This window comes from Pseudonaja textilis, chromosome 14 (genome assembly GCF_049901715.1).
Source record: "Pseudonaja textilis isolate UNSWEBS1 chromosome 14, rPseTex1.2, whole genome shotgun sequence".
Taxonomy (NCBI): domain Eukaryota; kingdom Metazoa; phylum Chordata; class Lepidosauria; order Squamata; family Elapidae; genus Pseudonaja; species Pseudonaja textilis.
In genome coordinates, this window is record NC_142003.1 from 9,084,761 (window position 1) to 9,098,088 (window position 13,328).

The 13,328-nt window shown below is 44.2% G+C and overlaps 1 protein-coding gene across 3 annotated transcripts in view; it reads left to right on the top strand.

Annotated features, from left to right (window-relative positions):
• The window catches only part of ABCA3 (ATP binding cassette subfamily A member 3), a 60,582-nt gene that overhangs the window by 34,646 nt on the left and 12,608 nt on the right, over positions 1-13,328 (top strand). For all 3 annotated transcript variants that reach the window (XM_026704180.2, XM_087912464.1, XM_087912463.1), the window contains exons 10-19: positions 700-881; positions 1,627-1,773; positions 3,546-3,675; positions 4,854-5,008; positions 6,082-6,237; positions 7,529-7,739; positions 8,478-8,628; positions 9,561-9,659; positions 10,173-10,365; positions 11,707-12,010. In XM_026704180.2, coding sequence (XP_026559965.1) covers positions 700-881; positions 1,627-1,773; positions 3,546-3,675; positions 4,854-5,008; positions 6,082-6,237; positions 7,529-7,739; positions 8,478-8,628; positions 9,561-9,659; positions 10,173-10,365; positions 11,707-12,010 — 1,728 coding nt within the window. The remainder of the gene's footprint in view (positions 1-699; positions 882-1,626; positions 1,774-3,545; positions 3,676-4,853; positions 5,009-6,081; positions 6,238-7,528; positions 7,740-8,477; positions 8,629-9,560; positions 9,660-10,172; positions 10,366-11,706; positions 12,011-13,328) is intronic.

The window sequence follows — 13,328 nt, forward strand, 5'->3', positions numbered from 1 at the left end:
TGAATGGATAAATGATAGGTGGAAGACTGGATGGATGGATGGATGGATGGAGAAATGGATAGAAACAAAGATAGAAATATGGATGGATGGACAGAAGGACGGATGGATGGATAGATGGATGGATAGATGGAAAGAAAGATAGATAAGGTAAGTTATGATAAGGTGATGAGATGAGACATGTGTGTGTGTGTGTGTGTGTGTGTGTGTATGGATCTTTGGTTATTCAGGTTTTCTCCCGCGTAAGATTGGAAGTATCTAGGCAACATTTCGATGAAGTCTCATTCATCATCTTCAGGCTTGTGTCTTCGGCTCTGTGCTTCTCTGTGCCTCTCATCACTCTGAGAAGCACAGAGCCGAAGACACAAGCCTGAAGATGATGAATGAGACTTCATTGAAACGTTGCCTAGATACTTCCAATCTTATGCAGGAGAAAACCCAAATAACCAAAGATACTAATACCCGCGAGAACCTCAGAGAATATATATATATGAAATCCTTCTAGCATGCTATTTATTTGTTTTAAAAGTTTGCACTTCCAAATGTATATACTTTAAAAAAATTAATTTACATGGTTTTAAATTTTTAACTGCTTTTCTACTATTTATGGTCTATAAACTTCTCAGAGTCGGCTTATGGTGGAGATGGATGGCGTATAAATTTAATTAATGAAATAAATAAAGAAAAGTTTGTATTTTCCAGGCACAGGGATACAGTGGGGAAACCTGATGAGAGCTGTCAGTGTTGATGATAACTTCACAATGGCTCATGTGCTGGGTATGCTTCTCCTGGATTCTACAATCTATGGCTTTGTTGCTTGGTACATGGAGAACGTGTTTCCGGGAGAATATGGCATTCCACAACCCTGGTATTTCTTTGTCATGGTAAGCGTTGGGCCTCTCTCTCTCTCTCTCTCTCTCTCTCTTCATCTGCTCATCTATCTGTCTCTATCTCTATTTCTCTATCATCTATCTCTCTATCTAATATCTATGTACCTATCTACCCATCCATCCATCCATCCATCCATCCATCCATCCATCCATCATCTATCTGTTGAATTTTCATAGCCACCTATCTGACAAGACGTGAGTTTTTCCCTTCTCATATATGTTTGGGTTGATTATTTTAGCCGAGAGAACAAACCTACATTCCAAGCTGTGCGTTGGAAAAGGTACTTGCAATTTTAGCCGCCACTTTGTCAACATTGATATCTTGCGAAAATTTAAGCTGCCTAGATTTTATCCGTATAAAATAAATAAAAATTAAGAGACTGTCAACCAGGTTGAAGACAAATCTTCCTATAGAAAAAACTATCTATGCCATGGTCACTAAAAGTCAACACTAGCTTAATGGCAGACAATCTTAATAGACTATTAAGATTAAAAAATGCATTTTGCAATAATGTACAGTATTGGGGATTTGTGCACATCAGTGTTTGAAAAACATCTTTTTGGCTTTCTGTTTGGAAAAGTGGGTTTCACGGCCTTCAGAACTAGTTTTGCTGTCATTCACGAGGGACATTTCCTCCAGAGAGGAAGAAAACTTGTATACTTTCAAAAGAACCTTCTGGTATTCTTTCCTGGGTCACTTTTTTGGGAAAGGAATGATGGATTCTCTTTGTTTCTTTAGCCTTCTTACTGGTGTGGGAGCCCCCAGACTGTTCTGGGAAAAGAGAAGGAAGAGGAGGAAGACCCAGAAAAAGCCTTGAAGAGTCAATTCATAGAGGAGGAGCCTTCGGACTTGGTGTCAGGCATCAAAATCAAACACCTTTTCAAGGTGAGCTGCTTCTGCTGGTTGCTCCGCTTCTAAGTCCCAAACCTGTCTGTGTTTGTGGTGATGCTGGTTGTTGGGGAAGGTTTCTAATGGACAGGTGTGTGGCTCTCAGAGCACTTCCTAAGAAAAATAAACATGCACTTGTTCGAGCAAGATCAAACTTTGTAAAATCGTGTGAGATTTCCAGAAAAGGTAACAAAAGTGGCCTATTGGCAGTGAGAGCTGCAGATCTCCCGTAAAACTGGATGAGGATGTGCAAAGCTCCAGCGTTCCTTCAGAAAGGGATTCTTCTTCTTGCTTCTCTGCAAGACTCTGCTGATATAGGTAGTGTCAACTCGTAAAGCATTCCTATGCTTGTTTTTGAGTTGCCATAAGCACTAGGGGGAAAATCCTGAAGGAGCAGTACAGAAGTTAAAACCAGAAGTACATTCCACACTTATCTTACAAAGATTGTAGCTAGGCTACCGGATCTTCTGCCCAGGAAAATCTTTCATTGGATATTTGATGGATGATACCCAGCCCATGAAGGTGCTTCGTTGGAGAATCTGATTTATGACACACTGAGGGGGAAGGAGGGAAACAGGGTCACAGGTGACCATAAATCATGTGTGTCAGAGTTGGCTTCATACTGGTCAATGCTGACATGTTGCTCCTAATAAATATTTTGGATTCTTTTGAAGCTTGGCTCGAAGCTCATGATAGGGATATCGCCGGAACCCTGACAGGTAGTATCTGGAAGAGATTCCTGCATACATGTTACGGGTGCATCAAATGGGGAGGCACATGGAAAGATGTATGTCACATGAGGTGCCTCTCACGGTTTGCTCTGTATTCCTGACCCCCTTCTAAGCACTGATGATATTACCTAGTTGGGTAATCAAATGTCTTCAAGAAAATAACCACACTCGGAGAACGCTTAAGACCCCTCACTTCAACCCTGAGTTACAAATAGTCTCTTCTATCAGCACTTATCTATAAACAGAACAAACTCCACTCCCTTCTAGCTCTGATGATGTTTCCTAGTTGGGTAGTGAAATGCCTGCAAGAAAACAACTAAGTTCAAAGAGCAACAAGGACCCCACAATCCTCCTCCCTTCTCCTCCTCCTCCTCCTCCTCCTCCTCCTCCTCCTCCTCCTCCTCCTCCTCCTCCTCCTCCTCCTCCTCCTTTTCCTCCACCACCACCACTACCACCACCAGTCTGCAAATGCCAGTCCCTTCCAGCACTGATGTTGTTGCCTAGTTGGGTAATGAAATGTCCACGAGAAAACAACCGAGCTCAGAGAGCACCAAGGAGTGCATAGTCCTGCTCTTCGTCTCCTTCCCCGTCACTTCTTCCTCCTCCTCCTCCACTTCACAAACTCCGCTCCCTTCTAGCTCTGATGGTGTTCTCTAGTTGGGTAGTGAAATGTCTGCAAGAAAACAACCAAGCTCAGGGGACCCCTCACTTCAACCCTGAGCTACAAATAGTCTCTTCTATTGACACTTATATATAAACAGAGGAAATTCCACTTCCCTCTAGTATTGATGATGTTGCCTAGCTGGGTAGTGAAATGTCTGCAAGAAAGCCGCCAAGCCCAGGGAGCACCAAGGACCTCACATTTCAACCCTGAGCTACAAATATTCTCTTTAATAGGTTCAATAAGTGTTTTTGTGACCCTTCAGTCATTTGATTCTATGTGCCGTATAACTTGAATACTCCAGGGCATTTTTGCTGAATCTGTTTCAGAAAAAGGACCTTTATCTTTATCCTTTTTTTTTCCTTGCTTTTCTGCAGGTGTTCAAAGTGGGAAACAAAACCAGAGAAGCTGTGAAGGACCTGACTCTTAATATGTACGAAGGACAAATCACTGTCCTTCTTGGACACAACGGGGCTGGAAAAACCACCACTTTGTCCATGCTGACAGGTGAAGCTTGGACCTAGCTTGGATCTGGAATTCAGACCATATCATCATCATCATCATCAGATCTAGAGGTCCCGTATGAACAAAAGAAAGCACTATCTTTTAAATGGAGCTCTATGAAAACCTTAGCTTTAAGGGAGAGTAGGAAGCTGAGTTGGACCTACCATTGAGCAGCAAGCATGAAAAGGCAGAAACTTCATAGAATAGAATAGAATAGAATAGAATAGAATAGAATAGAATAGAATAGAATAGAATAGAATAGAATAGAGCAGAATAGAGCAGAATAGAGCAGAATAGAGCAGAAACTTCATAGAATAGAATAGAATAGAGCAGAATAGAGCAGAAACTTCATAGAGTAGAATAGAGCAGAATAGAATAGAATAGAATAGAGCAGAATAGAATAGAATAGAATAGAATAGAATAGAATAGAGTAGAATAGAGTAGAATAGAATAGAATAGAATAGAATAGAATAGAATAGAATAGAATTCTTTATTGGCCAAGGGTGATTGGACACACAAGGAATTTGTCTTGGTGCAAATGCTCTCAGTGTGCATAAAAGAAAAGATACATTCATCAAGAGTCAAGAATCACCAGGTACAACACTTAGTAATAGTCACAGGGTACAATAAGCAATCAAATCATACTAGGAAACAGTCAATATAAATCGTAAGGATACAAGCGACAAAGTTACAGTCATACAGTCACAAGTGGGAGGAAATGGGTGATAAGGAGTGATGGGAGGATTAATAGTAATGCGGACTTTGTAAATAGTTGGAGAGTGTTGAGGGAATTATTTGTTTAGCAGAGGGATGGCGTTCAGGGAAAAACTGTCCTTGTGTCTAGTTGTTCTGGTGTGCAATGCTCTATAGCATCGTTTTGAGGGAAGGAGTTGAAACAGTTTATGTCCAGGATGTGAGGGGTCTGTAAATATTTTCACAGCTTCTTTTTGACTTGTGCAGTATACAGGTCCTCAATGGAAGGCAGGTTGGTAGTAATTTTTTTGATGATGGGGTCATTAAAATATGATGATGAAGATGATTCTAATGTCTCTTAAATCTCCTTCTTCTATTGATTTATTTATAAATAATTCAGACTTTTATGACTTTTATGATTCTTATGTTGCCTGGAGTTATATTTCACCCTAAGCTGTGTCCCCTTTTTTTCCTTGGCTGTTTCTTAGGACTGTATCCCCCTACAAGTGGACAGGCGTACATCAATGGCTACGAAATCTCCCAAGACATGGTTCTCATCCGGAAGAGCCTGGGTCTTTGTCCTCAGCACGATGTCCTCTTTGACCACATGACGGTGGAAGAGCATCTGTACTTCTACTCTGGGGTAAAATTTTGGTCAATGTTTACTTGGACTTAAGGTTTAATTGGGCTTAGTTTTGGGGGAGGAAAATAAGGGGAAAAAATTCTAGCTCTGCCTACCAGCATCCGTGGGTCATCTGGCTAACGTTCTGTCAGTGTGTGAGAGAGCTGAGGGCTGTTTGGAAACCAAAAGAGTATTTGCTGTGTGAGCAAGAAGGAGACAACAAGGAGCCGGGGCGTGGCTTAGCTCAACTGTTCTGTACTAAAGCTGCTTGGTGCTGTGAAACTGAAACCAAAACTCCTCTCCTCTGCTTGTGTTTTGCATTTGGAACAGATTTCTTTTCAGGTGGGGAGGGGGAGTAGAACTCCTTAGCATCAGAGCATGTTAATAATAATAGTATACGAAATCCTAATGCTCTGATGGTCATTTCAAAAAATCCTTTCTTAGTGAGCCCCTAGAAGCCAAGGGGAACATAGGTGCCAAATTTCAAGTTTGTAGGCGTTGTTCAAGTTTTGGAGATTTTGTGATGATGCATGAGTGGCATTTTGCTTTTATATATATAGATGTATACAGTTTCCCAAAGCATAAACCGTAGTCACCGGCAACCAAAGGATAACCAAAGGCCCTTTGGAATAAAGGAAAGGGAAGGAGGGGCTTTCTAAGTGAAGGACACTTTAGAAGAAGCCATAGTGGGAAAATAAGTTTGCAGCAGTCATTAAGGGAATTTTGTGATCGAAAAGTGAGCTCATTAAAACCGGAAGTCAGTGCTGGTTTGGGGCAAAAACATCGTAAGAAACACAGTCACGTGACCACAGGACACTGGGAACGGTCATAAACGCAGGTCGTTGATGAGCTCTGGATGTGCAGTCACATGACTGCAACGGGGAGGAGGATTCTTGGGTTCCAGATTCAGGTCAAAACTCCCATTGTACGGTCCACTGTAACTTGGAACCTAGCACTTGTAAAACGAGGACTTCCTGGATGCAAGGCAGGGCTAGATGACCTCCAAGGTCGCTTCCAACTCATCTGTTAATCCCTAAGGCCAGGTTGAGACCTCACACCCTTTTTTTTTTCTTTTTTTTTCTCTTCCATCACAGCTGAAAGGATTTCCTGCTGAAAAATGCCCGGGGGAGATCACCCATATCCTGCACATCCTCAACTTACAAGAGAAACGGGGCACTTTGTCCAAGGCCCTTTCCGGAGGCATGAAACGCAAGCTCTCCATTGCCATCGCTCTCATCGGGGACTCCAAGGTGCGGCTCAGCCAAGCCCCTCACCCTGGTTCACCTGTGCAGGTGGTTCTGAGAGAGTCTGGTGGACTTGGTGCCTTTGCAGGGTGGATGGGGACCACCCAAACGGCAGAGGATGGAGTGGAGAGGTTGGGTGTCTCCACCATCTCGAGCTGTAGCTCTTGTTTTCCCATCAAGGTCCTTCTTTGTTTAAAATGTGAATGAAGGGTCACATTTTGTGGTACCTACGCCCTGCCATTTGGGAGGGTTGAACGGAGGGTGTGTGTGAACCTCCCGAAAAATTACAACAATCCTGGGCCCCAGACTAAGAGTGAATCATTACAGTGAGTTGGGTTCTTTGATTGAACAAGGGAGTTGAACCTAAATCTTTCCTCTTTTCTTTCTTTCTTTCTTTCTTTCTTTCTTTCTTTCTTTCTTTCTTTCTTTCTTTCTTTCTTTCTTTCTTTCTTTCTTTCTTTTTTCTTTCTTTCTCTTTCTTCCTTCCTTCCTTCTTTCCTTCCTTCCTTCCTTCCTTCTTTTTTCTTTTTCTTTCCTCCTTTCTTTCCTCCTTCCCTTCCTCTTTTCTTTCCTCCTTCCTCCTTCCCTTCCTCCTTTCTTTCCTTTTTCCTCCTTCCTCCTTCCCTTTCTCCTTCCCTTTCTCCTTTCTTTCCTCCTTCTTTCTTCCTTCCTCCTTCCCTTCCTCCTTTCTTTCCTCCTTCCTCCTTTCCCCCTTTCTCCTTCCCTTCCTCCTTTCTTTCCTCCTTCCCTCTTCCTCCTTCCCTTCCTCCTTTCCCTCTTCCCTTCCTACTTCGTTTCCTCCTTCTTCCTTCTTTCCTCCTCCCCTCCTTTCTTTCCTTCCTTCCTTCTTCCTTCCTTCCTTTCTTTCCGTCCCCCTTTCTTTCATAATAAAACTTTCATCTTCTCATTTTCAAACCATAATATCTACCACATGACCAAAATGAAAACAAAAGTGGATTTTTTTAGTCCACCTTTTAATGTTCGCATTCACATTCTTGATACAATGCATATGGTGGGGTCCTTCCAATAAGCTGACCTTAAACAGCCCAGGATGATAGAGAGGGGTGGCGAGTGGGGCTTTTCTCCCTTAGAAGGGGAATAATGACTAAATCAAACTACTTCAGGTTGCGTCCACTCCTCCCTCTTCCTTCTGGCTGTGCCGTTACGTCCACCACCTCTTTCCATTACGCTTCCCCAGTTCTCCATTCAAGACCTGAGAGGCTGGGTTCCAGCCACCTCGGGCCCACCAGATTGCAACCAATTCTCGACGCAACCCTAACCTCCCTCTTCTTTGCAGGTGGTGATGCTGGATGAACCTACCTCAGGCATGGACCCCGTTTCACGACGGGCCACGTGGGAGCTCCTGCAGCAGCAGCGGAGAACTCGCACCATCTTGCTCACCACCCATTTCATGGACGAGGCAGACCTGTTGGGCGACCGCATCGCCATTATGGCCAAGGGGGAGCTCCAGTGTTGTGGATCTTCCCTCTTTCTCAAGCATAAATATGGTGAGGAGATTCGACTTGGAATAATGTCACTGTCGCTTTGAATGCACACCAATCGGCATCCGTTGAAATGAGATTTCGTTGCTTGCAGCTCTCAGAGGGTCACCGCCTCCAATATACACTATATAAACATGACAAAATAAATAAATACAAAATTATGTATATACCCACGTATATTATATGAATACTAGCTCTATATCCGTGCTTCGCTATGAAACTATGTGGTCTGGCTTAGTTTTGGGGGGAGGAAAATAAGGGGAAAAATTTTCTGCCTCTGGTGGGTTGGTTTCCAAATGTTTCATGACCAGGATAAATAACATCTTCAGTGGAATTTAGGAGGTGTCAGTGTTCTTTTGTTTATAAGGGCTTCTGGTGTGGTTGTATCAAGTGACGGGTCAGGTGTGAGTCATCAGTGAGAGTCTTGTGACATGTCTTGTGATCGAGAGGTTACATCAGGTCAGGGTCATATAAGTTCTCCTTGAGCATAATTGGTAATTTTAAGGAAGTGTCCATATTCTTAGCAACAGCATGGAAGCGTTTTCCCATTGCTTTCTTCCAGAGAGTATTTTTTTGACTTCTGAGTCAATTCCTCAACTCTACATCCAATCCTGATGGAATTTTTCAAGTCCAACCATGGTTGGCTGTGTGTGGCCATCTCTTTAGCTCTGAAGGACATGAAAGTTAGGGGTGATGATGATCCCAAGAAAGCATCATCAGGCAATAATCCTTCTTCCTTTTCAGGTGCTGGGTACCACATGGTGATGGTGAAAGAGCCCTATTGCAACCTCGGAGAGATCTCCCACCTCATCTATCATTATGTCCCCAATGCTTCTCTGGAGAGCAACGTGGGGGCAGAATTGTCCTTCATTCTACCCAAGGAGAGCACGCACAAGTAATCCCACCCTTAATAACTACGGGGGATGCCCGGGTGGGGATTCAAGTTTGCCAAAGACTCAAAGTCTCAATGGAAGTGATGGGAGTTGGATTCAATTCACCTGGAGAACATGGAGGAGGCTTGAAGGAGGCCTCCTCCATTGTACCACCAATTTATCCCTTCAGTTTTGCTTGCATAATGGGACTTAACCATCTGTTGAACTCCAGTGCACTTCACCATGTCATAACCAAGGCCAAATTTGATCGTGGTTACCTCGGTCAAGGGCTCATTTGATTGAACCCAATTTCTGCACTCATCCTCTGCCCTGAAAAGCTCCGTGGGGTGGGTTTGAGGACCACGTCAGCCTTAAATGGAATTTGGTCGTATGGGTTGTCATATGTTGTGTGAACACACACAGCCAGAACTGAGTTTCCTAAGCTTTTGAACCTGATAGGCAGGGTTGAACAGAATAACAGGATAACAAAGCTGGGAGGGTCCTTGGAGGTCTTCTAGTCCAACCTCCTGCTAGAAGACCAGGTTATAGGTGCTCTCAGAATAGCTTAAAAGAATCTCAAACCATCTGTTTACCAGGCAGATGCACACACACACACACACACACACACACCCTCTAGCATTTCCCAATCTCTTAATTTTTGTCTTTTTTGACAGACAGGGCCAATTCCAAACAAAATTGTCACTCACTCTCCTTTTATTTTCTATGAGACCATTAGGCCTCTGTTATAGATAAAGATGACGGTAAAGGCTATGGTTTACTTCACAGCACATCTTCTCCTATATTGATTAAATTAATTACTAAGAGCCTCTTTTAAAATGAAGATTGTTACGGCTGACCTGAAGGGAGCTATCCATGGGCTTCTGAAAATCAACCTGGGTATGGCTGTGAATGTGGTGTCTGAATTCAAATCTTCTCCCTTACTTTTTCCTTCCAGATTTGAGGCTTTGTTCACAGAGCTGGAGTTACGCCGGGAAGAACTGGGCATTGCCAGTTATGGAGCTTCCGTTACTACAATGGAAGAGGTCTTCCTTAGGTAACTTTTTGATGAGCTTGCCAAGCGAGGTTGAAAGGTGGGCTTGTAAGATGAATTTGGCATGGGGTTGAAAGATGGGTTGAAAGGTGAACTTGGAAGGTGAGCGTGGGAGGTGGGTTTGGAAGGTCAGCTTGGAAGGTGGGTTTGGAAGGTGAGCTTGAAAGGTGGGCTTGGAAGGTCAGCTTGGAGGATGAATTTGGAAGATGAGCTTGAAAGATGGGTTGAAAGGTGAACTTGGAAGATGAGCTTGAAAAGTGAACTTGGAAAGTGAGCTTGGAAGGTGGGTTTGGAAGGTGAGCTTGGAAGATAAATTTGGCAGATGAGCTTGAAAGGTGGGTTGAAAGGTGAACTTGGAAGGTGAACTTGGAAGATGAACTTGGAAGATGAACTTGGAAGATGAGCTTGGAAGATGGGTTGGCCTTCTCAAGAGATCACATCCCATGAGGCTTGTTATGAGAGTAAAATTGCGGGGAGTGGGAGAAAGTAAAATTCTGAATTTGATCTTTCTTGAAGAGTTGGCAAGCTTGTGGATTCCAGCATGGACATCCAAGCCACCCAGCTGCCAGCTTTGCAGTACCAGCACGAACGGCGATCCAACGACTGGGCCACGGATGACTCCAGCAGCATGAGTGGCATGACAAACATGACCGATGACAGCGGGGCACTCATCACCGAAGATTGCTCTAACATTAAGCTGAACACAGGGGTGAGTCCCTAATACTTGCTTCCATTTGGTGGTTGGGTTCTTTTTTGGTGGAGAGAATAGCAAAGGGAAGACAGATAGTTCTCAACATACAACTACAATTGGGAGCAGAAATTCTGTGGCTAGACAAAGCGGTTGTTAAATGGGCCGCATCCAATTTGATGTCCTTTTGTTAAGTCAAACTGCAGTTGTTAACTAATCCAACTTTCCCCGCTGGCTTTGATTGTGGGAAGCTATCTGGGGTCACAAATGGTGATCACACAACCCTGGGATCCTGCAACTATTTGTAAATACATCCTGGTTGCCAAACACTTGAATTTTGATCATGCAGCCATAGGGTTGCTGCAATGGTTGTAAGTGCAAGGACCAGTCACAAATCACATTTTTTCAGTTCCGTTGTAAGTTCGAACAGTCGTTAAAAGAATGGTTATAAGTCAAGGACTCCCTGTGTTTTCGTCATGGTCCAAATTTTGAGGGGCGAATCCAGAGAACGGTTCAGTATTTGAAACAATCAGATACCAGCGGCAATAGAACTCATGATTTAAAATAAGGGGGGTTGCCTATACATTTTGATACCCTCTGGAGCCCCGAACTTGAAATCTGCAGAAATTTGGCAGCCTAAATTGCAGGAAGTCCTTGATTTATGATAGAAATGGAGCCCAGAATTCCTATTACTAACTAAGACAGTTGTGGAGTGAATTTTGCCCCGTTTTACAAACCTTTCTTGCCCCAGTTGTTAAATGAATCACTGCAGTTAGTCATCCATGGTAAAGTGAATTGGCCTTCCCCATTAATTTTGCTTGCCAGAAGGTTACAAAAAGGTTATCACGTGACTCCAGGACACTGCAAACCATTGTAAATATGAGCCGGTTGCTCCAAAGACTCTGAATTTTAATGCTGGCTGAGCGTGGCCATGGGGGGCGTGGCCTAGTCAGCCTCCTGCAACCTGGCGGGAAGGTGTTTTTGTCTCCCCGGACTCCGGAGGCTTTTCTTGAGCCTCCAGAAGGGCAAAAATGACCTTCCCGGACTCCGGAGGCTCTTTGGAAGCCAGAAACGGCCAGTTTTCAGCCTTCACAAGCTTCCTAGAGGCCTATTTTTCACCTTCCGCAAGACTCCGCGCACACCCTGCACTTACCTGCATCCAAAAGAGGCCACGTGGGAACTCCTGAGAGAGGAGGGGTGGAGTGGGTGGGGCCAGAACTTGGGGGTTCTCCAAACTACACAGAATCTTAACTAGGGGCGCTCCTGAACCCCTGCGAACTCCCAGCAGCCCAGCCCCGAGTAAAGGGGTTTGCAGAAAACTCACTCCCCTGTGTAAATCTCATCTTTTCTGCTCTCCTGTAGTTCTACCTCTGCTGCCAGCAGTTCTACGCCATGTTCATGAAGAGAGCTGTGTACAGCTGGCGCAACTGGAAGATGGTAGCAGCCCAGTTTTTGGTGCCTCTTATTTTCACTGCTTTTGCCTTGATCTCCGCCAAGACCTTCCCGGGACCGCAAGACTCTCCGTTGTTGAAGCTGACGTTAAATCCGTACGGACAAACCACGGTGCCTTTCTCCGTCTCCCAAGGCTCCAGTCTGGGCGAGAGGCTGGCAGCGCAGTACAGGGATGTGGTTGGTGCTCAGTGCCAGGAGCCGTTGGAGGTGGTAGGTCAGTGACAATCCAAAGTTTTCCTTCTAGAGCAGAACTCAGACACAAAGGGGGCGGGGGGGGGGGGTCCTTTGTGCTCATAAGAGGTCAGCCTTTCTAGGTAGACCAGATAGAAAACACAACCTGATGAGCTAAGTCTAACTTTTATTGTAAGGCTACATTAAAAAGAAAAAGGGGTACGGTGGCCTAGCAGGATGTTGGGGTTCTCATTTGGAAGATGGGCAGTTTGAGACCCAAGTGTCAGGGGTGAGCTCCCACCTAGCAGTTCGCAAGCGTGCCAATGCAAGTAGATAAATAGGTACCATTTGGTGGGAAGGTAGCCACGTTCCATGTGCTTCGGCATACAGCCATGTTGGCCGTATGATCACAGAAGCATCTTTGGTCAACAGTGTCTCCCTCAATTAAGAAACGGAGATGACAATCAACCCTTAGATTTGGGAACAACTAGACAGGGGGAACCTTTATCCTTTATCTTTACATCAAAAGAATCTAGCAAGTCTAAAAGTACAAATCTCCCACCATCTTCTTTGGAGTCTGAGACTCTGGGAAGCTTCACCCATTATGTAGCTGTGGGCTACGCCCTCTTTTATCTGGACATTCCTTTCTTTGTTTCTGTTTGCCAAGGTTTTTCTCACATATCATTCCTTAAGCCTGCCTACATCATCGCTTGACTGCTGTCAACCCCTCGAGGTAGACCAGACCAGGAAATCTGCTGCATAAGGAAGCTAAAACCTCATTTATTGAGAATGACTAGAACAACACAAGTCAGACTTGGCTAGGCCTCATCCCCTTCTTATCATCTTCTTTTAATGACCCCATAATCTCTTGTGGGGTGCAGTCTGGGTAACTGAATGGAGCTAGCAGAGTGTTTACTGGTCAGATGCCCTTCCTGTCACCAGTGTGGAGTTTTGTTCAGCAGATACATTTTCATTGTGCAGAGAAAGAGAGAGAGAGAGAGAGAAATATCTGTCTCTACCTAGGATTGAACTCCTAGCCTCCTGGTTGTGAAGCAAGAGCTCCACCTCTAGGCCACTGTACCACTGCCTCACCTCCTTCTTCTATTCCAGTAAACTAGAGAAATGTCTGCTTGAGCCATTTCTGCATGTCATCTCTTTGTTTTAGGCTTTAAAAAAATGCTTCCATTCCTTAGAACAAGGGTGTCCAAACTTGGCAACTTTAAGACCTGTGATATAACAGTTTGCAAAGATCACACAGCAAATGTAGGTTTTAATTTACTTTTACTGAAGCTGCTGTAATTTTGAACCACTGTTAAATGGACAGTTGTAAGCCAAGGACTCCCTAGAGTTCTCACGGTTAG